This window comes from Aristolochia californica, unplaced genomic scaffold (assembly GCF_029961685.1).
Source record: "Aristolochia californica isolate CCGP_79_NKW_82.1479 unplaced genomic scaffold, dmAriCali1.0.hap1 SCAF_1, whole genome shotgun sequence".
NCBI classification, from domain to species: domain Eukaryota; kingdom Viridiplantae; phylum Streptophyta; class Magnoliopsida; order Piperales; family Aristolochiaceae; genus Aristolochia; species Aristolochia californica.
In genome coordinates, this window is record NW_027181770.1 from 6440565 (window position 1) to 6467543 (window position 26979).

Genomic DNA, 26979 nt, shown 5'->3' on the forward strand with positions numbered 1-26979 from the left:
CTGGAAACAACAAGCTAGATTCCGCTAGCTGGCCGAGGGGGATGGAAATACAAAAATTTTCCATGCTATTGCCTCAGCCAGAAGGAGGGCTAACCGTATCACATCTCTCTGTCATGGAGACCAGGTGATCACGGATAACCCCTCCATATCTAATATTCTTGTTAAGTTCTTTTCAAATCTTTATTCAGGGGAATGCTTCAACCGTCCTTCGCTATACCAGCTTGAATATAAGCGTATCTCCTCTTTTGATGCGGATTATCTAGAATGCCCTTTCAGTTATGAAGAAATCGATCTGGCCTCTCTTGGCCTTCATAAGGACAAAGCCCCTGTTTCAGATGGTTTCAACGGTGAGTTCTATCACAAATTCTGGGGAGTAGTAAAAAATGATGTATATGCATTTGTTCAAAATTTTCACCAAGTCAGTACAAAGCTGTTGGTGCCTCTTTCATTGCATTAATTCCTAAAAAAGCCAACTCAGCTGTTCCTCAAGATTTTAGACCTATCAGCCTCACCACTAATTTTTACAAAATCATAGGTCGAATTCTTGCCAACCACCTCAAATTCCTCCTTCCCAAAATCATCAACCCTTGTCAGGATGCTTTTATTCGTGGTCGAAATATCCTTGATTCACCTATGGCAGCTCATGAACTTTTAGATTCCTTCAAAAAATTTAAGCTACCCAGATTTGTCCTGAAACTTGACTTTGAAAAAGCCTTTGACCGTGTCAACTAGAAACTAATTGACCAGCTTTTTGACAAAATGGGTTTTGGGACCCGTTGGAAATTCTGGATGAGAAGTCGTATCTCTAATGTGTCATACTCTATCCTTGTTAATGGAAAACCTTGTGGTTATTTTAGTGCAACAAGAGGCATTCGGCAAGGGCACCCTTTATCTCCTTTCCTCTATGGTCCTTCTTGCAAAAAATTTCGGTTAGCTTGCCCTCCAACAGTATGCCGACGACACTATTCTCTTTGGTAAAGGAACTATGAATGAAATATCTCATATTAAAGCCCTACTTAACTTATTTGAACTCTCATCTGGGCAAAAGGTAAGTTGGACAAAATCTTCCATCGCTGGCTTCAATATTGATCCTAATGTCTTGAACTCTATGGCTTGTTATCTGAGATGCAAAATTGCTACACCTCCCTGTACCTATCTGGGCCTCCCCTTGTCATCTACTCTGCCTTCCAAAAGCTCTTGGCATCATTTTATTGAGCGTCTGGAGGGCCGTCTGGCTTCCTGGAGAGGAAGATTTCTCTCCAAAGTAGGTAAGCTTGTTCTTATTAAGTCTTGCCTGCACGGTATCCCATCCTATTTCCTCTCATTATATCGATGCCTTGCTTCTGTTCGGAAAAGAATTGAACTACTCAAAAGGAGATTTTTGTGGGGAGGACCGAACGGTGAAAGGAAGTTTAGTCTTGTGAAATGGGCTAAGGTATGCAAACCAAAAATCCTTGGAGGTCTCGGGATCCGTGATACTGCTACCACTAATTCGGCCTTGTTGCTTAAATGGATTTGGAAATTTAATTTGTATCCTGATCTGATTTGAAGGACTTTAGTTGCTGCTAAAGCAAATAAATTATCTTGTTGGTGGACTGAGGGTGGGAGACGTAATAGGTTGCCCCCTGTGTGGAAAAAAATTGTAATATTGTTACCTGATTTCAAAAAGGCTGTCAAATGCTACACTGGTAAGGGAAATCTGACAAAATTTTGGTCAGACTGGTGGATGGGCCTTTGCAGTATCAACATCAGCCATAGTTTGATTTCAAACTTGGCCAAAAATATCGAAGCCTTTATCTCTGACCAATGGACCGATTCTGGAGGATGGAACTTAAATCTCCAGAGAGCGCTTTCGGACTTAGAGGCTTTGGTGGCATCCAACCTCATCGCTAATCTATCTTCGGTAAACCTCATAAATGTGCCTGATACTCTCATATGGACACCTTGCACTCAAGGTACTTTCCACTTCCTCTGCTTATAATTTCCTGAGTTGCCCCAACCCCCCACAAACCAATCATCCTGATGCTATCGCATGGACCTTGCTTGCCCCTCCTTGTGCAAATTTTTTTATCTAGTGTGCCTGTAAGAATAAAATCCTCACATCCAATTCTCTAATCTAACGAGGAACCCCTATCCAGGACCCCTTATGCGCCTTCTGCCAAATTTGCCCAGAAACAGCCACCCATGTCCTCTTACATTGCAACTTTGCCCACATTGTATGGATTAGCCTCCTCAACAAAATCGGTTTCTAGTACTACCCCTCTCAAAATCTCTCATCAACAATTCTCTCAGTTACTAATGCTAGCCTTCCAAAACTCGGGAAATTACTTATCTCTTGCTGTGTTGGTCATATCATTTGGGCATTATGGAAAGAAAGAAACAACTGAAAATTCAATTTAAAACCTATCCCTAGCGATACACTGATAGAAAAAATTGTTGGCCAAGCTTCTACATGGATCCTTCTGTGTAAGGAATTTCGAAATCTAAACGGTTCCAACTTTTGAGAGAACTGGCGGGTGATAGCTGGCATGTCTTATCCTCCTCGCTCCCCGATTATGGAAATTTGGTCTCCTCCTCCAATGGGCTACTACAAATTGATTTTGACGGAAGAGCCTTTGGATACCTAGGCCTTGCGGGTTTTGGTGGTGTTATTCATGACAGTAACGACACTCTTCTTTTCTCTTTTGCTGGGCCAATTGGAATCTCAGATTCAACCACAGCTAAGCTCTCCGGTTTACTTAATGGGCTTCAGATCTTCAATTGCCATCTTGTGGGGCCTCTCTGCATTGAAGGCGATTCTAAAATTGTTATCAACTGGTGTGTGAAGTCAGCTTTTCTTCCATGGTTACACTGGGACATGTTTTTTGATATATGTAATTTAATATCTCTTTTAAATTGTAATTGGAAGCACATTCCTAGGTCAGCTAATCATTTAGTTGACACTTAGGCTAAATTGGTGTTTTACTCCAACACCTTGTTGTGGAGGAAGACCCTATTTAGCTAGGTATTGTAATCCTTACTCTTTTAATAGCTTATACATCTTCATTTAAAACAAAATGCAGTTGGGTATTTCTCAGACAGTTAATGTTTGTTTTGTAAGCGATGGGTAGTTCCTCACCAGTAATTCCAATATTTCATCTCATTCATTAATGAAGGATTTAAATATGGAACTGCATGTTTCTCAAGTAGGAAGCTCATTTTGATGTTAAATAGTTATGCTTGTGAGTTGAATATTAAATTATCTGAAAATAAGAAAATGTTGTATCTATGACTCTTTCTACTTCTCTACCTTTTGTTTCCATTTGCTTTGTCTCTCCAAGTTCTTGACATTTTGTTTGTGGTATGTAAGCATTAGATGCACTCAGTTTTCCTCCAATTCCTTATTTGTGATTATTTATCTTTTACTTTTTTGCTGATTCACAGTATAAATTCTTGGTTGATGGCGTATGGCAGCATGACCAACAATGCCATGTTATTACTGATGAACTTGGAATAGTGAATAATATCATACTTGTCAGACAACCAGAGCTTGCCCCTTCAGTTTTACCTCTGGAAACCGCTAGGTCAGGCATGGATGTTGATAATGGAACCAATGTACACACGGTTAGTTGAATGAGGAACTATCCCCTTGTCTAGGTATTAGTTAAAACAAAACTTTGGAGATGAAATTGCTGTCATATTCTTGTTTAGCGGAAAATCTGTAAAGTTAAAAAATAAACCACTTGTTTTCATACTTTTATTTGTTTACTATTCTCCTTTTCTCGAAATTTTATTTATTTATATTTCTCTTGAACCATTTAGAGAAGTTATTTGTTACCAGTGCTTTGATGTTCTATTTATATTCTTGCCTACCAATCAGGCTTCATTGCCAGGTGGCGTTCAGCAGGTGCCAGTGGCACATATTCCGGTTCAGGATTTTGAGGATTTGCACCATTGGTTATTGATGCTCTTATCAAGGTATACGGCATATGAGTTGCTTCCACAATCAGGCAAGGTTCGCATATTACGTATTTCTTTGTTTTATTAAATATTTTTATTCAGTTTAGGGCTGTTGGCTGTATGAGTTCTCCATTCATCTACGTTTATTAAAAACGAGAAAGATAGGTTTATTTATTAGCTTATTTGTTGATTGTTACGTGGGAATTACACATCAAACAGTGTGAATCCTATGATGGCTACATTTGCTGATAGTCAACTGTGAAGAAGAGACGATGTGTAATTGTCATCCACTGGAGATATTACTGATGAATAGAAACTATTTCAACCCAGCTAAACAGCCCCTTTTCATTGTTGCTATTTTCTTATGTGGTGTTAATTGGATGGTTATTGCGAGTTTTCAGGTTTTTGCCCTCAGTGTTAAGTTGCCTGTGAAGCTAGCTTTCTGTATCATGTACGAACAGGTAATATATAATTAAGCTTCTGGTGGGCTTCTGTTCTCTAAGTTTCTTGTAAAATTTTGGACCAATTATTTTATCATTATCAGTTAAAATTTTTGTCCAAGGATTTTGTTACTGTTGTTTTTTCCAATAAGGTTCTGCTTAGAATTTCACTTTGGATTGGAATGTGGGTATTTGTCCTTATCAGATACATTATATATTTTTTCAAGGTTTATCAAGTTCAGTTTCCATCTTATTTTCGACAGGGCTTAGCTGTTATGCCCCTCTGGGATGATTGTCTTGGACAAGTTTCTGGGATGCTAACAGCTTCTGATTTTATCATGATCTTACGAGAGGTTTGGAAGATTTCTCAATTCATTATCATAATCTGGAAGCACCCTAATCTTGACAATTTTTTAAATTAATTTCAGGTGTTTCTATCATTAAAAGAGAGATACCTTATCTTCCAGGGATAAAAATTATGAGCAAAAGCTTCCTAATTTGCTGTTATTGATTTGGTCATTTTGGCATTATACTTTCTGATCTCATGTGAAAGTTTGAAATTCCCAGCTATTGGATGTTATCAACAGTCTTCTAGCTCACTATCTGTTGCAATTATTTTCTTTTATACTCTTTCATGAAGTATTTAGATAAATCATCTAGTCCCATTTTGATAAATCTCCAATTATTGTTGGCTAAAGAGTCACCATTCATTTGATAAGATATGGTGGCCACATCTATCGATTTAGTATATAGTAATGTGTCCTTGCATCATGCTCGCTAGAAGCACTCAGCTGCAGATGTACTTTATACTGTTCTGGGGTGGTTGGCTTGGAAACTGTTAATAGTCTGTGAGGGAGTAACATGTGGTACAGTAACTAATGAAAAACAGCTTATTAATTCATTCTACAAGTGTAGGCAGATGTAAACTTCCATATGGAAACATTGTTTTTAGGTGGAATACTCATTTACACCATGTTCTATGTATTCTTTCTCTTCCTTTAGTGTTAGATAACCCAAACGTTTAACTAACCCAATTAACACTAGTCGCCTCAGCTATGCTTGACATTGCAAATACGAATAATGCCTTAATACAACTAACAAGCCGCATGTGGTCCAAAACACTTCTATCTAAACACATGGCAGCCCTTTATCAGCCATAAATGAGAATGCACAGCAGATGCTAATCTGGAGTAATTGATGTCTGCATTAGTAAGTAACTTAAAGATGAACAAATGAAATATCAGACTAACTATTGGTTATTGTTGATTATACTACCGGTTACCATACAGCGTACTAACATATTGACTCCTGATAAAGAACTGAATAGACTTCTTATTTGGCTTGCATAAGACATCACCCAATTTGACCTAATTTTATGTTTTGTTATCTTGACCTGACTGTGGTTGTTTTCAGTCTCAAATTTTACCTTTTCATTTTTGAATAAGTTTGCTAATGGGACAGTAGGAGGTGATGCCATAAATAACATTAAAATCAGTTAAAATTTTAGCAACAAAATTGATTTTGGAATACTGATTTAGTAGCTTTAGTGCCCGTGAGAGGAGGGGGAGTTTTGTGAGACCTTTTAGGTGTTATTATTTTTGTATTCACTGCACCATTGGGTATTTGTAATTCTAAGGAGGCACAGCTTCATGTTTTTCTTCATGAATGAAGAGTTTATCAGCAATCTCCATTATCACATGTCATTGTGGAAGGAGACTCAACATTTGTGATCAGTTGGTTCACTCGATTGAGAACTCCACCATGCCATTTACTTCTAGTTTAGTATGTTATTTGTAATTTGTGTCAGGTTATTTCAGTTGTCCGGAAGCATATAGCTAGAAGAGCAAACTCTATAGCAGATTCTCTAGCTAGGAGAGGAGTTTTAGTTCAACATATTGTTTTTTTTTTTAAATGGTGATAATTTTATTTCAAAGAGAGAGAGAAAACATCAAAGGAGGCCTCCCCTAACAACAAGAGATTGAAGGGGGGGGGGTTGCTATTTAACACACAAATCAGCAGCCGAATTGGTAGTTCAGCATTTTGTTGTCGGTGATTCTTTTCCTTTAGATATTAGTTTATTTTTGAGTTTTGCATTTTTTGGGCTCAATTTGGTGCTGCTCTATTTTTTTTTTTTTTTGAGTCCTTTATATTCTTCTCTCTTAATAAATTGTCATCCTCTTAAAAAAGGGTAATTTTCAAATATGACCCTCTTAGATGTCATATTTCCAAATATAGCCTGTTAGATTCCATATTTCCTAATGTAGCTATATTCCCAATACAGCTAACTGAATCTGTTAAATGCAAGGGTAATATGGTCATTTAATATATTCTTACAAAATACATACTTAAAAATTAAGAGGGGTCCGTGTGGGGCCCTTCTAAAAAATGAGGGGGTATCCTCTTCCCCTTCTCTCTATTCTTCGGTATGCTGAATGGAGAGGAGGGGGAGGGGGAAGATTCTCTCTTCTATTCCGATATGTCAGAGCAATCATTGAGATTAGGACTGGAGAATCTATGAATAGACCGGGATGAAGTTGAACAAGGCGATCTTGATCCTAACTCTTTTCACTGTACTGAGACCCATTCACTTTCATTGAGCACAGTAATCTATGGAACCAAGTTGTTGCAAACATACAGGATATGAATGCACTAAACTAGTGCAGAAGGCTCGTGTCTCAGAGCTTCCAACATTGGTTCCCAAGAGATCATACTGTACTTGCTGCAGGCTCGGATGCCAGTCTTCCATGGGTTGGTCAAGTTATTAGCAAAGCTGTGAAGTAGGTGCTGGATATAGAAGAAGGAACTGTAATGTGCTTTTGAGTGTTATGCAGGTTGGAGAGGAGTCTATGGTTGTATTGCTTCATGGGTTTACTACAAACAGTTTCTAACATGGATGTGGCAGTTGGTATCACTTAGTAGAAAGTATGCCTTTTACATGCCAGATCTCTTGTTCTTCAATGGGTCTATCACCTCCAGTGCACAGCAAACTTCGATCTTCCAAGCCAAGAGTTTGATCAAGGCATTGATGATTGATGAACCCAGCATGGATAGGTTCAGGGTGGCTGTGTTGAGCTTTGAAAGCGTGATTGCATTCAAGATGGCAGAGTTGCACTCAAATTTTTAATTAATTTACTTAAAAATAGTACAAAAATTAAAAATTTCAAAATGGAAAATTTATTAATTTTAATTTTTCTACTAAAATCTGTTAATTGTGTTACATCAATTGTCCCCCAAATTCGAATTATAAGCCCTTATTCAGAATTATGCCATTAGCTGACCACAATTGGAAATGTGGTATCTAACTGCCCCTCCCCCCTACAAAAAGATTACAATTTGAACCGACCTGATTTTAATCTTCTGCTACAGCAGGTTTATACTCAGTATCAGGAAATGAGCATACCTTTTGGCAACCTCCAAATCTTGGGGTTTATATACTAAAAGTTAAATATTGTGCTGTTTACCCTCAATCTAGAAATGCTAAGATTAGTATATTTTCGAATTTTAAGCTTTCTTATCTTTGGTCAGGTGCTTCTCCACTAATTTTTGATTGATAGCCACGTCCTATTTGCAGCTTCATACTTACGGGTCTACCCTGACAAGCGAAGAGCTTGAAATGCACTCTGTTTCTGCTTGGAAAGAATGGAAATGTCAATTAAGTGGAGATTCAAGTGGAACTCGAAGAGCTTTGATCCATGTAAAGTGCTTTTCCTATGTCACTTATTTTTATAATTGTCTGCGGAGATCAGCTTGTATTGATTATATTTATGTGCATTTTTATGAGTTTCACATGGCGGGTTGGTATGCTGCTTTTGTACTGAATCAGAGTTGTCATGCAGTGGCTCCAGGTCTTAGATCTTATCTGTTGTCTGCCCTAATATCTTAGTGTGAGTAGCCCTACTAGGATTAGATTTGTCATGATCCTTGATTACAAACAAGGACTCGTGTCTTCAACATTCATATGTATTGTCTGCCTTAACATTATGCTTGAAGGAACTTAATTATCTGTGTGAGTTAAATTTTTAGGGATTTCTAGATGATCGCCTGTATTTCCTTCAGCCGGGGACATCTAAAATTGGAGATCATACCAAGAATAGAAATAACATGGATAGACCTAACTATGTCATTGGTAGGTGATGATGAGAATGGATAATAAGAGTAGGTATACCCACTTCAATAGCTGGGACTGGGCTTTGTAGCTGATGATGTCAAAGATAGTTTTGTTAGTTTATACAACAAGATAATGTAGGCTAATTTGGGAATTTAGATATAAATAATTTGGAGATTTGACAATATTTTTTTTTTGTTTAGCTGGTGAATGTAGGATTCATTCTTTACATAATTACCTGCGGAAAGAATATTGAAGTACCATTTAACAATTATATATACTTCTTTATGAATTGTGACTAATATATTTCCTGTTTGGGTTCAAAAACTTTTTACTGACTAGAGTTGGCTACGGATCAAATAAGGCAAATTTTGGTTTTTGAGTCTATTCATTTTTTTTAAATAAAATCTAGTAGACATGCTTTCAGCTTTTCTGTATCTTTTTTTGTGGTGGATAAGATTTTATTTTGAAAGATGTTGATGTAAATGATAATTGGTAACAGACAGCAGGAAATTAGGAAAAGAGTGTGAAATAAGAAGACAGAAAAATAGAGAAAAGAGAATAGGGCTCAGCGGTTGATAAGCTTCAACTCCCTCTTGTTAATCTTTTTTTTTTGTTGTTTGCTTTTTTAGGGGTGGACGGGTGGGGGTGGGGTTAGTGCCTCTCTTTAATCCTAATTCCAATTCCATATGAAGTTATGTAATAGCCATTATATCCGTATTATGAATAGGAAAATAGCATCCCGTAAGTTATCTGACAAATATACCCCTCTTGCCTTATACAACTCGACACTCCCTTTCAAGCAGGACATCAATATCCTTCACATCAAACTAGTTACAATAAGTTTTGAAAACTTTACTAGACATAGTATAATATCTTGTAACTGATCTTCTGAACAAACAAGTGGGATTTAAATCTTGCTAGTCATCCAAATAGGAGGAAACAGAAGGAACATAAAAACAAAATTACAGATCTGAACTAAGGATAAAAGATCCAGAAGAGTGGTTCCGTTTTTAGCTAGACCATCAGAAGTTCCTCCTTAGGCTAAGTGTTCTTCTTGACCCACTGCTTTGTCTTGTCTCCTTGTTTTCCTTTCTGTAAATTATAGTGTCATCAATGTACATAATTTGTACACTGCAACTCTCTCATGTTGAAGAACAAACAATGAGTGGTCTGTATGATGCCTTTTGTATCCAACCTCATCAGAATTTTTCTAAATCTTTTAAACCAAGCTTGTGGGCTCTGTTTCAGTCCATAAGAGTTATATGTTAACAGGGCAAACGTTTTCTATAACATGGGAAGAGATTTAAAGGACTTGACATGCAGCAATGAGTGACAAGTTTTAAATGTTTCATTATCTTTATCAGTAGTTGAAGATGCCCCTTATGGAGAGCTATGGGGAGGCCGAGGTTTAAAGGAATATTGGAAATGCAAGAAGGTAGAGATGGAATCTAACTTCTTGTGCCTTGGAGATTTTTATTCGAAGGAACTGACTGAGTGGAGGAGCCTCCATTTACCATTCTGATAGTGATAGGCTGCTGTCGTGTCACCTGCAAGGTCTTCATAGTTTTATCCACTTTATCATGCTTCAGGTTGATTGAAGGAGGATGTGACAATTCGAATTTAAAAATGACCATTGGAAACTTTTGTTGATTAGGTGTATTTTTCAGGTGCCATTTGGTTGCCAATTTCTTTGTATTTTTTTTTTTTCTGAAATGATGATGATTTTTATTAAGACAAAAGCTCAAGAGAGCATATTACAAAGGAGGGAAGCTTTCCAAAACAATGAGAGATTGCTGGGAAGTTCCGAATTTTGCCAATTTATTAGCCAAAGAGTTGGCTGATCTAGGAATGAGATTCCAATTATAATGTGTAGAAGATACAATATCAACAATACTATCAGTGATGGGCCAGTGGCACCAAGGGGGGAAGCTGTCTTTGGAACACCAACTAATAACCGTCTTTGAGTTGCCTTCAATGATTAACTTGCCATGGAGACGATCCCTGAAGATTTGGAGGCCGAACAACAGAGCACTAACTTCAATAGTATTAGAATCGGCAATGCCCACCGGACCCGCATAAGAAAGAATAGGGTCTCCATTATGACCTCTGAACACACCACCTACTCCAGCTGGCCCAGGACATCCAGTAACACCACCATCAAAATTCAGCTTAATGCAGTCGCAAGGGGGAGGATCCCAGATAGCCATACTCGGAGTTTTGCTGGGGCCAGACATATGAGCGATCAAATTCCAATTTTCCCGAAGGGAAACCCTTGATAGAGTGGCAAAATCCTTCTTTGTATGAAGCCAGCTTGAGATGAGGCCAGCGGCATGAGAAGCCGTGTTGTCTGGTGCTAGCTTTGGGGTTGAATCTTTGGTTGTTCCGCTCGAGCCAAATGCACCATGGAATATGCGCAAGACAGACCGAAAAAATTAACTTGCCCAACCGAGGAAGGAGAATCCCTTGAACCATCTCAAAGGTGCCAAAGAGGTCTTGATGTAGCCCCACTTGGAGTCCAATTTTCTGAAAGATCTTCATCCAAACTTGCCACGAAAATCCACAGTATAAGAGGACATACTGGACTATCTCTTCACACACATTGCAAAGGGGACAAGAAAGATCGGGGGCAGTGAAGCTTCTTCTATGAAGGTTGTCTAAAGTAAGAATCTGTTCTTTGATGGCTGACCACACGAAAAATTTGATTTTGCTTGGCGCTGAGAGTTTCCAAGCCAGATTCGCCTTGTGCTCATGAATATTGTAGTCTTGCTTTCTGATATGAGAGTAAGCTGAAGTGACAGTGAATCGACCATTATTATTGGGCTTCCAAATCAGTTTATCAACTGAGTGCTCCCAGATAATAGTACTGCTGAGTTTGGTAAGGAGAGAGCAAAAAGTCAACGATTCCTCATCATTTAATCCCCGACGGAATGGGAGACTCCACGAGTGATCACTCCATGAATCAGCCACAGAGCAAAAGAGGTCGCTTGCCACCCTATGCAACCCCAGGAATTCCTCCGAGAGGGATCGGGGCCACACCATTTGTCTGACCAGAAGATAATGGTCCTTCCATTGCCTGTGTGAAATGAGGTAGCATCTCTGAATACTAGAAGGAGTTTGAAAACTGATTTCCATATCGGGGATAGGAGGCGAGCAACGCCACCCTCTCTCCCCGGCTACGGCGCCAAAAACTTGATGCAAAATTTAATTACATCGGCGTTTATACCTCGCAAGCGTACGAATCGTTCATGTAATCTAGCGGGAAGCAAGGGTCATATCCATAGGGAGGACTGAATTTTGTGTATTCTTCAGTCAACTAGCCTAACCAAATATGATGAATTAATCTAAACTAAACACTAATTATATCCTAAATTATCAAGTCATCATTTGGTTAACTACTTCCACAACAGGAAACGTCAACTCTGGATTTTACCGTGATACGTGCCTCTCGAGCGCCACGTAACCACGAATCCGGATTCTCAATCCTGGCGTCTGGCCCCTCTCGCACGCCTAGAGTTAATGATAGAGATCGGATTACAATAGAATGCATATAATCAATTTCCTATTGTGATGACACTAAAATTATCAACTCTGGATTTTACTGTGATTCGCACCTCTCTCGAGCACCACGTAACCACAGGTCCGATTTCTCAATCCTTGCGTCTAGCCCCTCTCGGGCGCATAGAGTGAAAGACAGGAATCGGATTAAAATACCAAAATCCAACCTAAATTATAATCCTACCCTAACTATTTAATTTAATCAAATATCGGGAAAACAAATATTCAATAAACATTAATTATCAAATCACATTTAATAAACATTCAAAACCTAAGTTCAAACTATAGAAAAATTAAATTCGAAAATGACGGATTACTCCCCTTCTCCTTCCTCTCGCTCGGGCAGCAGACTCGTTCTCACGGGTGCTGCAATTTCCCGAAATTGATGGCTTCGGGTAGCAAGAGCGAGTGGCTGGAGGTAGAAATGACGCCGGCGAAGAAGGATAGAAGCCGACGGACAGAGGTGACGACCGGCGGACGATGGAATGGAGCCGAAATCCTCTGATCGGCTCGAGTCTCGGTCGGAGTCGAAATAGCTTCGGAAATGGTCGGAAATGGGTAATCGCCGCCGGAGGATGGTCGGAATGCGGAATCGGCGCCGGAGGAGCCCTCTCTGGTCACCTCTCGGCCTGGCGAGCAGAGAATGGCAGCGTCGAACTTGCCGCGACGGAGACTCTCTCGAGCTCTCCTCGGGTCTGTTCTCGGTTGCCGGATGGTGATGGACGACGGTGACAAACGCCGTTCGGAGGGAGCCCTCTTGGGTCTCCCCTCCGAACGGTCGGCGGCCTCCCCTGTTTCTCTCTTCTTTCCGGTCAACAGCCCCCTTGTTTCCGTCGACGGGCTCTCGTTTTAATAAGATTTGCCCTAAAAAATCACCTCCCTTTCACTAAGGGTATTTTGGTAAATATTTCCTTCTCCACCAAAATTCTCCTGAAATTCCATAATTAAATCCATAAAAATCATTTCAAGAAGAAATAAACCCTAAAAGGTATGAAATATCATTCAGGAGAGAAAAATATGCAATATAAGCAATGATTAATGTCAAATTCAATAAATGCACGTTTCAAGTGAAAACCGATAAATAACCACCTATAACACAATTATAAGGGTTATTCAATTATAATTAACCTAGTTCTCATGTCAGAATCTGGCATCTATCACCACCCTCTCTCCACCAGGCACCCGAAAACTGAAGGTAGAATTTCACCATATTCCTCCATAAACTGTTATGTTTTTTTGTTGAAATTCCATATCCATTTGAGCATAAGAGCTTTGTTCATTTCTCTTGTAGGCCAGATGCCCAATCCTTCCCTATTATGAGGCATGTAAATATCCTTCCAACTAACCAAATGGTATCTGAAGGTGTCTTCTGAACCTCTCTATAGAAATCGTCGACGGATGACATCAATTTTGGAGCAAATTGAGGCCGGACAGTGCATGAATGATAACAAATAATTTGGCAGCCCAGCCAGACAAGACTTGAGGAGAGTGGGACGCCCCACTGTTGATAAAAGTTTACCCCTCCAAGCGGCTAGCCTCTTTTCAAAATTTTCAATGAGGGGGGACCATAGTGACGCCGAAGGCCGAGAATCAAAATGTGGGAACCCAAGATATGTAGATGGCATATTTCCCATAGAGCATCCCAGGTAGTTCGCCATATCCCGAAGTCCATTTGGATCAATGTGATAGCCAAGAAGAGTGGTTTTTCCCCAATTTATGATCCTTTTTTACCTCTTCATTTCTGTTTTTTTTTAGTTTTTTCTGTTGCTTTTTAACAAAACCATCCAATCCTTTTTTTTTAAAGAAAGAAAACAGTCACAGAAATCACCTTCCAATGGTTTTATGATTAAGTCTTTATTTTCCTTGGATTTGTTGAGAAGAAGAAAATCAAAGGGGAGAGTTTCATCTTAGAAGATCTGATAAGAGAGGATCAAGGCTTGTCAGAGAGCTGAATTAAGTTGTGCACTTCAGGACTCTCACCTCCACTTTTTGTTAGGAAAATTTTGAGTGAGATGAACTCTAAATGCAGAACCAGCCTAGCAAGTGACATTTGCCAATGGCGTCTGAATTTCTTCAAAGAAATGGTAGCAGCTATGCTGTAGCTGGCTGTTAGAAAAGAAACTGTACTAAGCTGATCATGGCTGAAAATCTGACAACATAGAGGTGCAGAAATGCTTGCACCTGGGTTCCTCAGTTTGCTCCTAGGTTCATGTTCCTAGATCTGTCAATTGTATGGCTGATTCCTTGGCTAGAGAGGGTGTCACCCTCCAATCCCTTGTTGTAATGGGGTGCACTTGCTAGATGGTGTTGGGGACTCGCCTGCCTAGATTGGGCAAGTTGCTCCTCTCGGCTTGCCTTGCTCATATTCTGTGGTGCCTGTGGTAGAGCGCAAAAATCGAAGATTCAACACCAAATCCAGCACCCTGGATAGCATCGCCTCTTATGCAGTGGGCTTGATCTTTAGCTGGTTGCACACTAGAAAGGAATTTGCCTCTCTGGCAGGTATACCCCTTTGAGAAAATTGGAGTTTGTTGGCTCATATGGCGGGTTCCCATAAAAGGCCGGTCATGGCTGTATGGGAACCTCCCCCTACTGATTGCATCAAGCTCAACTTCGATGCTCGTGCTTTGGGTTGTCTCGGGCCGGCAGGTGCGGGAGGTGTCTTTAGAGACAGTTTTGGTGAAGTTATTCTCTCTTATGCGGGGCCGGTTGGCATTGTCGACTCAAACACTACTGAAGTGAGTGCTCTCCATTATGGGCTACAAATTTTCAAGGATTGTCTTCACGAAAACCTGCTTATCGAAGGGGATTCCAAAGTCATCATCAGTTGGTGGTCCTGGTCAAACTCCCCCTGGCGCCAATGACCTATCATTGATTGTATTGTTGGCATAGTGTCCATAATTTATTCTTGGAATCACATTCCTAGATCAGCCAACTCCTTGACTGATAGATTAGCTAAAATTGGAACCTCCTAACAATCTGTCATTGTTTGGGAAGGCTTCTGATAGACCCCAAATTAGTATTACCTACTCTATAAGGAGTAAACAAAAGAATAATTAGAGGGTCATTAATGGGTCAGGGGCATTTTCCGAATTTAATAATGTTGAGTATTTTTGGGAGGAATTTAGGGGGGAAAGGAAGGGAGAGGAGGGGGCGTCGTTTTGTCTTCAGAGCGTGGCTCAGGGAGAGTACTGGTCTCTCGAATACCAGGGTTATCGGCTACGATTTTCCGGCAAGTTCTCCATTTACTTCGACAGTGGAGTTTCCGTTTTTTGGCGTTGGTTGTATGCGCAAAGGACTAGGATTCATCGGAGGTATTTCTGTTCGGGTTTGACGATAACCGCAGGGAAGGAAAGGTTCGTCTTCCTTCTTTCGTTTGTTTTGGCTTGAAAATCTTTATTCCTGTGTTGGGGTATATCATCTGGTATCAGAGCTTCCATTTTTCGATTTCGGTTGCATTCAAGGCACTGTCTGACTAAATCGGAAGTATATCAGAGGTTTTCCGGTGTGTCGTCGGCTAGCAGGGGGTTTCTGTACGTTTTCGGGAGTAGGGATCGAAGCGTATTTTTCCGGGGGTCGAGAGTGAGTCGACGGTGATTTTCGACTTCGGCGATTGGTAGAGAACAAAAAGATGATAAAAAGAAAAAAAAAATCATGGCGACTACCAGAATGGAGTCCAGGGTGGAATCGGTGGAAGGAATTGTGGGTTCTGTAAGGGAGGAGGTGAGCTCGATGAAGGAAGAGGTTCGGAAGATTCCGGCCATGGAACAAGGGTTGACGGTGCTGATTGGGCGGGTTGAACAACTCCTGCATACCCAGGAGGAACTCAACCGAAATCTGAATGCACAGAGTAGGACTGTGACGGTGAGACAAGGGCTGGACTCGGCAATGGGCAATAACTCGATCCAAAAAGGTATCGGACATGGAAGAGACGATGGCGAGGTTGATCAACATAGGCCGAGTCGATATGATGTGTGACCCAGAAAGTTAGAGTTGCCCATTTTCGAGGGGGAAGACCCCGATGACTGGATTTACAGAGCTGAATGCTACTTCTCGCTTAACCGGGTATCTCACTGTGAAAATTTGGAAGCCGCAGTAGTATGTCTTGAAGGGGAGGCATTAAAATGGTTCAAGTATGAAAATAATAGGAGGGAGATCATGCATTGGGAAGAATTTCAGTCCTTATTGCTTAAACGGTTCCGAAGTTCCGAAGACGGCTCTCCTTATGAGAAATTTCTGGCATTGAAGTAGGAGACCACCATGAGAGATTACAGAAGGCGGTTTGAGGATTTGGATTCCACATTGGAAGATATCCCAGAAAAGGTGTTGGAGTCCAACTTCGTTAATGGACTTAAGCCCGAAATTCAGGCCGAGGTGAGGGTTTTGGAGTCAAATGGGTTGGGAAGGACCATGGAGTTGGCCCAGAAGTTGGAAGAAAAACATAAAGTTATCAAGTAGACTCAGTTTGGGATGGGAACTCCAAAACTAGTGGGAAACATAGTTGGGGGTAATGGGAGGACCACGTCCATGGTAGACATGACGAAATAATGAGACAGTGGTGTTACAGGGAGATCCCTCCTTGCACAAAACTCTGGTTTCACTTAAGGCGATGATGCGAACTATCAAACATGAGGGACATGGGGTTCTTGTGGAGTTGGGTAGTACCATAGTAGCAGAATCACAACCGAGGGCGGACAAGACTGAGATGGTGGAGAAAGTTTTGACGAAGTTTGGGGATGTTTTTGCCATGCCCCAAGAGTTACCCCCAAACAGAGAAAAGGAGCATGCCATAACTCTAAAGGAGGGAGCTTCACCGGTGAGTGTTTGTCCATATCAATACCCCCAAAGACAAAAAGATGAAATAGAAAGATTGGTGGGAGAAATGTTGGTGGCGGGAATCATACAGTCTAGCACTAGTCCTTTTTCAAGCCCCGTGCTATGAGTCAAGAAGAAGGATGGCAACTGGAGATTCTGTGTGGACTATAGAGCCCTTAACAAGGAGACTATTCCGGATAAGTTTCCCATTCCAGTAATCGATGAGTTGTTAGATGAGCTTCATGGCGCACAAGTCTTTTCGAAATTGGACTTGAAGTCGGGATACCATCAGATCCAAATGAAAGCAGTTGATGTGCACAAGACAGCCTTCCGGACTCATGAAGGACACTACGAATTTTTGGTCATGCCTTTGGGGCTTACCAATGCACCGGCTACATTTCAATCCCTTATGAATGAGGTATTCAAACCCTTTCTCCGGCGATTTGTATTGGTATTCTTCGATGATATTTTGATATATAGTCCAAGTTGGAGTGCTCACTGTGATCATTTAGTTGCCGTATTGAAAAAATTAAGAGAACACAGGTTGTATGCTAATTCTATTTATCTCCAACAGCAAAGTATGGCGTTCAATTGGGTACAGGTGAGGCACTGCCAAGGGAAGGAATTTAGGGGGGAGAGGAAAGGAGAGGAGGGGGCGTCGTTTTGTCTTCAGAGCGTGGCTCGGGGAGAGTACTGGTCTCTCGAATACCAGGGTTATCGGCTACGATTTTCCGACGAGTTCTCCATTTATTTCGACAGTGGAGTTTCCGTTTTCTGGCGTTGGTTGTATGCGCAAAGGACTGGGATTCATCGGAGGTATTTTTGTTCGGGTTTGACGATAACCGCAGGGAAGGAAAGGTTCGTCTTCCTTTTTTCGTTTGTTTTGGCTTGAAAATCTTTATTCCTGTGTTGGGGTATATCAGCTCCCCCCCCCCCCCCCCCCCCCCCCCCCCCCACCCACCCACCCCTCATAATCCTGCTCTTCGGAGCCTTTTAATATAATTCAACATCATTTCATAAAAAAAATATAAGGACCAAACATATAGAAATTGATTGCTACTTTATTTTGAGATGCAGTAATGTGGAAAGAAGTTGTTACCCCCTATGTTCGGTCTAGTGATCAAGTTGGTGATATGTTTACTAAAGCCTTGAGTAAACGTGAATTTGGGGCTGCTAAACATTTATGCTCCGGCTTATGGGGGAGTGTTAGAAAGTAGTACAAGGGGTAGCTTGGTCTTTTTACATGCTTTGTATTTACCAGTGAGGGTACTAGCTTCCTCAACATGTTTATATGTCTCTATGGTTCAATTTGCATGTAATTTAGAAGTGTAGATTGGGAGTTATAAGTGGTTAAGTGTAAGAGGGGTATATATGGGTCTAATTCTGATCCCTAACGAGAGCTCCTCTCTGGCTCTCTTCCAGCATCTTCGTCTCCCTTTTTCCTTTTCCTTTCTTCTCTCAATCGTCTATATCTCATTTCTTTACTGATAATTGTGCTGCAAAATATTTATTGTGAGTAACCTTATTTTTTGCGAAACATGGTGGTTTAGGTTCAAGTTTATTGGGTAAAGCTTGCAGGATAGAAAATAGGGGTTCTGTGTCTATTAAGAAAAATACCAAACAGAGAAAACACACAAAGGGTAATTTAATCCAAGAGAGAACAAAACCCTGAACTTTATTCAATAGCAAGAACCTAATTACTGTGTTACATATTTTGGACCTTTTATTGGCATAAAATTCAACAAAATAGGAGACTCTTATACTTTCAAAATCTGTATCTACTAGTTGGAAATAAATTTAAGAGGAAACAACTTCTAATTTATAGAGTTGCTAAATTTATGTTTTCTTAGTTTAGAAACAAGGACTTACACTTAAAACAGGAAACTACCCTTTAAAAGAGGACTTTCTAAATGAACCTTTTACCAAAATAGCAAGTGGCAGAGTGATACTTCCCTTAAAAAAATGCAGCTGCTTACCATCCAATAAAGCTTCTTACCTCAGCCAAACTGCCACTTAGAGAGGCTTTCTATTTTCAGAACTTCAGTCTAAAATGGCAAATTCATGGCTCTTTAAATTGAGTGTCCTTCTTTCTTCTTCTTTCATAAACACAAGATATTTGGGGGATGTGCTGCATCAGATTGCAAATCTTTAATATTTTGGGAAACAGGCCAAAATCTCCTCAGAGAAGCTGAGCACCAGAAAATAACTGATTTAAAATACTCCCTCCGCTCTTGAAAATCTTGTGCTATGAAGCCTCAGCCCATGACAAGAGGACATAGATTGAAATAGCACACCAATAGAGAAAAAAACTATTTAGTGTTTGTGCCAAATATGTTATTTAATGAAGTAAAATCTATTTCAACCAATTAAATGTTTTTGTTTTATTTGGTAATTATTTGTCAATGTTCAAATTATTTCTTTAAATAATTTCTAGTAGAATCTCTGAGTATTTTTTGTTTATTTCTTGTATGGTTCTTAAATTTCCAAATAGTGTCTTGTTCGTTTTCATTATGTTTCTTTGAGGTTTCTCAAATGTTTCCTATTTGTTTCTTACTTTACATTTTCAGTACAGTTTTTTACAACCTTTTTCCATTCTGTTTTCTGATTCCATTTCTTTATTCTGATAACTATGATTTAAACAGAGTTTGGCAGACTCTGAGGTGCCACATTTTATACTAAGTTGTGTCAATAATTGTGTAGACGATACCCCTCATGATTCCATAGTTACAGTGTTTTCATCATCATGTAGTGCATGTAGAATGCACTAAGACCGCATGCTTATAGGCATCTTTCATGAATATTTTGCACATAAATGGTTTTTACTATTTTTGTATGTAAAGTACATACTTAAACTAGGTTGAAGACTTAATTAGTACAAAATTTGTTTACATGAGCTATCTGAAATATGTAAAGCCAGGTTTTAGTGTTTTTCTTTTCTTTTCGTTTTCTGAAAATGCAGATTTCAGTCTTTTCCTATCTTAAATTTGATTGCTACACTTTCAAGATCTCGTTGTATCCAAGAATGCCTTAAAAGCTTCAATTTTATGTGCTAATCTTTTTTGTTGGTCTCCACTTTTTGTAGGCTGGGCCACATGAGTCTCTAAAAGATGTAGCTTCAAGGATCGTACACAATGGGATTTGTGCAATTCCTATAATCAACCCATCTACTCAAGATGGGTCCAGTCACCAGCTATTGCATCTTGCCTGCCTACCTGGGATTTTAAAATGTCAAGGCCCAGTTAACTTGCTTCCTTACTTATTACTGTAATTAGTCATAGCTTTGTTAACCTTTTTTTTTAACTTCCAGATATATGCGAGCACTTTAGACACTCTCGTGTGCTGTTTCCATTGCTGCAACAACCTATTTATAGGATTCCAATAGGTACCTGGGTGACAGAAATTGATGGGTCTAGTGGGCCATCACTGACAGTATTACGGGCAAATGCTCCTCTGAGTATGGCACTTAATTTATTACTTCAAGGTGCTTCACTAATTTAGCTACATTTACTCCACTACTCCATTGAAGAGTTTGATCTTTTGTCTTCTTTTATCAATTATTATAATTCTTGGCCATGTCAGTTTCACTAGATTGGCAAAAGTTTTGACTTGATTTGGTTGGTTTGTTTAATACTGGGCATTCTTGGGCATTCTTGTGCTTTCTGTATAGTTTGGACTATCTTTATTACTTTTGAGTGCTTTCTGTATAGTTTGGACTGTCTTTATTACTTTTGAGTGCTTCCTGCTCTGTTTTCAGAATTTGGACAAAATTTGGACCTCAGTTTAATATTGTCCTCTTCACCTAGATGATTTTGCACTATTTCTAAATTTCACTGGATACCTTGAATTTCTCATCATGTCTCTTTTTGTTGTCCAGATAATATAAGTTCAATACCCATTGTTGATGAAAACGGATCCTTGTTGGATGTGTATTCACGAAGGTAATTTTTCCTATTGGTTGAAGAAAACCAAACCTCCCCTTTTCTCTTTTCTAGTGAGAGGCAATGCATGCGAAATTGCATCAACATGTCCTTCATTGTTCACTGTTTTATCATTTTCTTTTATGTGCAGTGACATTATGGCCTTGGCAAATGGTGAGGCATATGCTTGTATACACCTAGATCAAACAAGTATGCATCAGGCAAGTTCATGTAATGCAAAGCTTCTTTAATGTCTGAAGGCTTATCCAAAGAACATCTGAATATATCTTTTCATTACTGATTACTGTAGTGGTCTTATTATTTACTCTTTCTGGAAGATAGATTTTCTGGTGTCTTCTAAAGAGAGTTGTTGTGAAAAGGGTAGGAGGTAAATGAGCGATTGAGAGAGAAAGTAGAGAAGCAGAAAGATAGGAGCAAAAATTGTTTCTGTGGCAGAGAGAACCAGTTTCGTTAGGGTTCCAAAGTCAACCTCTAACTCTCTTTTATTCATCTCTCAGGTCATAATTGATACAATATCATACATAATATCATAAATACTCTTCTCACTAATAACATCTCCCTTGTGAATTCAAATACAGAAATAACAGAATATAAATGCTTCTAACATGCTTCCAATGGAGTGAGAGGGAAACTAAAATGATTCAATGGCTCACAAGTCCAATGACCAAAAAATGCCATTGACATATGCATTCTTCACTCCTCAAGCTGGGCTATAAATATCTAACATGCCCAGCTTGTTAGAAAAAATATCAATTCTCTTTTTCCTAGAGCTTTAGTAAACAAGCCACCAAGCTGGTTTGCAGCTCGAACATTTGAGTAATAATTTTCTTGCTCATGATGAGGTCCTTGATGAAATAGCAATAAACTTTTATGTGTATCATGTGCTCATGAAAAACAAAACTACTCGCAAAGAAAATGGCTGATTGATTATCACCCTTCATTACAATAGGTTCCTTAATATCAAGCCCAAACTCAATCATGAGAGGTTACGCCTATAACAATTATGTGTGCGCCATAGTCCTGTATTCAGCTTCTACACTAGATTGGGCAACTGTAATTTGTTTTTTGTTTTTCTAGGTTACTAGATTTCCTCCAGGCAAAGGTACGTCTGAGAAACCTTTTAATATTTAGATGCCATGAAGCTGTTCAACAAACCTTTACTAGGTGAACCCTTCAAATATTTGAAATTTTGATTAACTGCATCAGGATAAACCTGTCGAGGACTCTCCATAAATTGTTTAACCACATTAACACATGATATAATTTGGTTTTGTGATACTGCTGATGAATGTGTTGATCACATCCTCCTCCACTGCCCCTTTGCATGGCGCATTTGGGCTCACTTTCTTTGCAAAATTGGTCTCTTCTTTTGTTCCCTGAGCAAGTTGAGTATCCTTTGTCAATTCACCAAGGGGGCAAGCCTTTCGGAGTATGGAAAATGTTTGCTATCAGCCATTCTTGTTCATGTTCCTTGGGTCTATGGCTTGAGTGGAACAATCAAAGGTTTCAACATTCTAGAGCCTCTAAAGATGAAGTCATCAACAGAATTACCGGCTCCATTGTGGTTTGGTTGAGTATGCAGGGTGAACTCAGTAATCTATTAGCCTTCCCCCCTCGTGATAATTGGCACCTATCTGCATAGATGTCATAAATTGACCCACCATTCTGCATGAATATCCCCCCGATGTCATTAAACTCAATTTTGATGGTAGTGCTTTAGGTTATCTGGGGTCGGCTGGTATCGAAGGATGTTTTGGGACCATACCTGCCAGTCCCTTGTCTCCTACTCGGGGCCCATTGGTATTGCGGATGCAATCACCTAGGAGCTTGCTCCATATAAATCTCATTTAAATCATCATACAAGAAGACATGTTTAACATCTAGTTTAAACAATGGCCATCCTTTGTTAACAACTATAGCAAGCAATATTCGAACTGATGTGAGTCGAGCAAGTGGAGAGAAAGTTTCAAATACCTCAACCCCAAAGATTTGTGCATAGCCCTTGGCCACCTATGTAGCCTTGTATTGGTCAATAGTCCATTGTTCTATATTTAATTGTGTACATCCAACGACATCCAACGACAGCAACCCCAATAGGTGGATCACAAAGACTTCATGCCCCACTCAATACCAAAGTATCCATCTCCTCATGCATTGCTTGTTTTTCACTCAGGTTACACCATAACATCTTGCACTGAACAAGGAACATTGGACATAGATAATGACAAAGCAAATGACTTGTAGGAGGGTGACAAAAAAATCAAGGGACACATTTTTGGAGATGGGATGAGAAGTACATGACCTTTTACCGTTTCGAAGACCAATGGGCAAATCCAAATTAGAAGAAACTTGACCTGTAGGCAAAGAGGAAGATGGTTGGTCTTGAGGAGAGGGCTCATGAGCTGGAGTGTCAGGAGGCACTGGTGCTGGTAATAGACAATGAAAAAGCCAACTGTATATGGAGAGGAACCTATGGTGGGTGCATCTATAATAGCAATAGGCATTGGGTTATTCAGAGAAGAATCAGAGGATGACTGAGAATCAACAGAGGATTGAAAATGAGTTCTTAAAAAACTTAATATCAGTAGAAATAGATGTCTTACCCTTCACAGGATCATAACACTTATATCCTTTCTAATGACGATAACAACCCAAAAAATCTAATTTAAACCAAGGCGACAACTTATCCAATGAGTTACTGAATAAATGAACAAAACATTTAGACATGAAGATACGAGGAATAATATCAAACAACTTACCCTGTAGTTTTAAAACCTGCATTGGAATTTGTCCTTGCAAGGCAGATGATGATATATGATTGATTAAAAAACACGATGTTAACATTGCATCCACCCAAAAAGATATGGGAACATTCATGTGGAATAGTAGAGTACGAGTAACTTCAAGAAGACGTTTGTTTTTTATGTTCAATAACTCCATTTTGTTGGAGAGAATATATATGGGAAGTCTGAAGAGTAAGGCCATGTAAACCACAAAAGTAAACTTATGATTGAAAAACTCAAGACCATTATCGGTATGAAAAATATGAACATTAACACCAAACTGATTTTTTTATTTTATTGAAAAATTTCACAAATACATCAAAGATTTTGGATTTCTCATTTAGGAGATACACCCAAGTGACTCTGCTAAAATCATCTACAAAAGAAACAAAGTACTTAAAACAAAAGAGATTAGGGACCCAACATGGGCCCCATACATCAGAGTGAATTAATTCAAAAACTCAAGAGCTATGTCTATAATTAACAGGGAAACTAGCCCGATGATGTTTCCCAATTTGACACGACTCGCGATCAAAGATAAGATCAGCTGACAAAGATGAGAATGATTGACGAAGTTTAGGTAATCATGGATGTCTCAAACACAAGTGTCATAGATATAGAAAATATTTAGTTATAAGAGTTGCCGCCTTTGGAACACATACGTAATCCAGCTAGTAGAATCCTCCCTATGCTTGGAACCAATCGTCCTCTTTGTCTGCAGTCCTAGAAGATACATGAATTAGGGAAGAATATTACTAAACAATTTAGGGCTTTGGTGATATGAGTAACAAACAAAAGATTAACAAGGAAGCTTGGAACAAACAAAATAAAATTGAAGGATTGAGAAGAAGTGATAGACTGAAACAATGAAGCCATAACATGACCTATATGTGGAAGCTCTTGAATTGATGATCCAAGAGGGAGAGACACATTCAATCCTAGCATACATGTGCTCGCCATTGTGGCACTTGCTGAGGAAGAGGAATCCAATGTCGTGGTAGTAGTAATGGTAGGTGTGGAGGTCACTTGACCAAGCCACTGGAGTAATTGGAATATTTCCTCTTGTGGACTAGTATATGACACGTTATCGATGCCTGCCATAGTGGAGTTTGCCCATGCAGGTTTGCCAAACTTTTCCCAACATTTATTTGGAAAGTGGGTTGTTCTGCACCTTCTATCCCCTCTGTCACCGCATCCATGACTTCGAGTAGAAGAGTCTCTACCATGCCCTCTACTACTGCCTCGATGGCCTCGGGTCTTAGACTTACTAAATGATGAGAAGAGTAACATCATTGAGTTTTGAATCCTTCTCACTGTTACCTACCGCTGTTCTTTCTGCTTGAACTACATAGTTATATGCTTGTTCAGTGTAGTCACACCATCATTGCTAATAGTTGTGCCCGAATTGCAGCATACTCAGATCCAAGACCATCCAAAAACCTTGCCACCTGAATATGATTCTTCTCTTTACGGATATCATCTGCATTCATAATAACGATGAAAAGTGCTGATTTCCTGCAAAACTTCCCTCCTTTTTGTGAAATAATCAGTGACTGTTCTGTCACTCTGCATGTTAAAATATCAGACATACAATTCATATATCCTAGACAAATTGCTCTCCTGAGAAATTGAGGCTAATGTATTCAACATATCCTTTGAAGTCCCACAACTCCAGATTTGATCACTAAATTGGAACTCCATGTTGTTGACCAACCAAGTCATAACTTGATTGTCTTTGTTCTCCTAATATTTAGTTATGGGATTAGGAGGATCATCCTTAATATATTTGGCCAACCTTTTTGCCTTTAAAAACATGATAACAAATTGAGTCGAATTCACATAATTGGACCATGCAACTTGAAGGAACTGATCTGAACAGAATGAGTCTTCACTGTCTGAACTCTCATACAGCTTAATTACAACTATATGTTTGCTCAGCCATTCAGTGTTTTGAAATTCATTCCAAATGTATCCAAGATGATACAATTAACTCAAAAATCCAGTAAATATAGATTCCCGCAGCGCAAGTCGGCACAACCACAAATTTACAATGAGCAATAGCAATCACAACATTCAAAATTAGCTATCAATCCTCATACATATCAATCTAAACTATCAACTACAAGGATGATGCAGGTGGGCAAGGATGTTGCAGGCACAATGAAGATGTGCATGTTAGGAATTAGACGCCCTAATTCCAAGCTAACGAGAACAATAATAATAAACGTAGAAGAAGGAAAAAACAAGCACGAAAAAACAACAAGATGTATACAGGTTCGCCTCAAGGTGAGACTACGTCCTGTCTTCCGCCGCTGTAGTAATCCACTATGAAGATGAAATAGTTTACAAGAAAGATTGCACACACTTACAGGTGTTGTTTTTCTCTAACCTCTCTCGGCCGCAACTGATGCTCCTCGGATGATCAAACCCTAATACCGGTGCCCCAAATATAAAGAGGAAACTACGGTAACCTCGATACAAGAGTAAAATTTCCAAACTACCCTTAATGAAATAGCAATTAATATATCGTGGACTGGGCGGGGGCTTCGCCCCCCTTTTACCCCCATGGCGACCTTACCGCGAAGGTCGATTCACATACCGACTCAGCATAGGGCGTTGATTAGGCTCCACAACTTAACAACGCATGCATAAATATGGTAGAAAATTCAATTGAGAAACCTCTAGGGGTGGTAAAACATAATAACTGCTCAATTAGCAGTAGAGGCCATCAGCCAAATTACTATGGCAGGAAAAAGAATAAGGAAAAAATTTGATCTTTACACTACCAATACAGAAACCGGTTGAAACACTTTCCATAAGGATGAGAGAACTGTAGAGAGAACCCAAAAACTTGTTGAAGAACCCCTCAAAACTGACTTCTGTTGATCTGATACCATGTAAAAGTGCAGTATATAATGAATTAAAATAGAAAAGAGAGGGAAAATTAGGAGACGAGAGATGGAGAAGCAGCAGAAGGCTGCGTTCAATTGAGGGCTCAGAAAAGTCGAGCCCTCCTTTTAACTTCTCGACTTCAGTGAAAAATTACATGAAAGTATAATTATACCCCTCATTGCAAACATCCTTATTAACTTCATAGATACCAGTCAGAATTCAATGAAACTTTAAAACTGGAGTGCTGACATGAAGTGTAACTTGATGAGAATCATATGAGACTATGAAATGACCAATTACCCCTATACCAGTATTTTGACAGATATATTGAAATACCTATTATTAGCATAAATGGAGAAGTGTGAAAAATATATAAATGTTGGCAAAGAAAGTGAGTTTCCCAAGTCCCATTCATGTTATAGTTAGTTCATGGCCAGAAAACTACAGTCAAAAAGAAATTTTATGTGGTAAACTTTTTTGTGGAGAAAATCCAGAAGTTGCAGTAAGAG

General features: G+C 39.4%; 1 protein-coding gene across 3 annotated transcripts in view; it reads left to right on the plus strand.

Moving 5' to 3' along the window:
* The window catches only part of LOC137944140 (sucrose nonfermenting 4-like protein), a 41125-nt gene that overhangs the window by 13192 nt on the left and 954 nt on the right, over window positions 1-26979 (plus strand). Inside the window, exons 3-11 of one of the 3 annotated variants that reach the window (XR_011110791.1) lie at window positions 3424-3603; window positions 3860-3994; window positions 4341-4400; window positions 4643-4732; window positions 7951-8073; window positions 19940-20084; window positions 20165-20338; window positions 20732-20795; window positions 20926-21005. Coding sequence is in view for 2 of the 3 variants with exons in the window: in XM_068789691.1 (XP_068645792.1) it covers window positions 3424-3603; window positions 3860-3994; window positions 4341-4400; window positions 4643-4732; window positions 7951-8073; window positions 19940-20084; window positions 20165-20338; window positions 20732-20795; window positions 20926-20995 (1041 nt within the window). In the remaining variant the exon portion in view is untranslated. The remainder of the gene's footprint in view (window positions 1-3423; window positions 3604-3859; window positions 3995-4340; window positions 4401-4642; window positions 4733-7950; window positions 8074-19939; window positions 20085-20164; window positions 20339-20731; window positions 20796-20925; window positions 21006-26979) is intronic. The other 2 variants (XM_068789691.1, XM_068789701.1) reach the window with 2 other exon arrangements.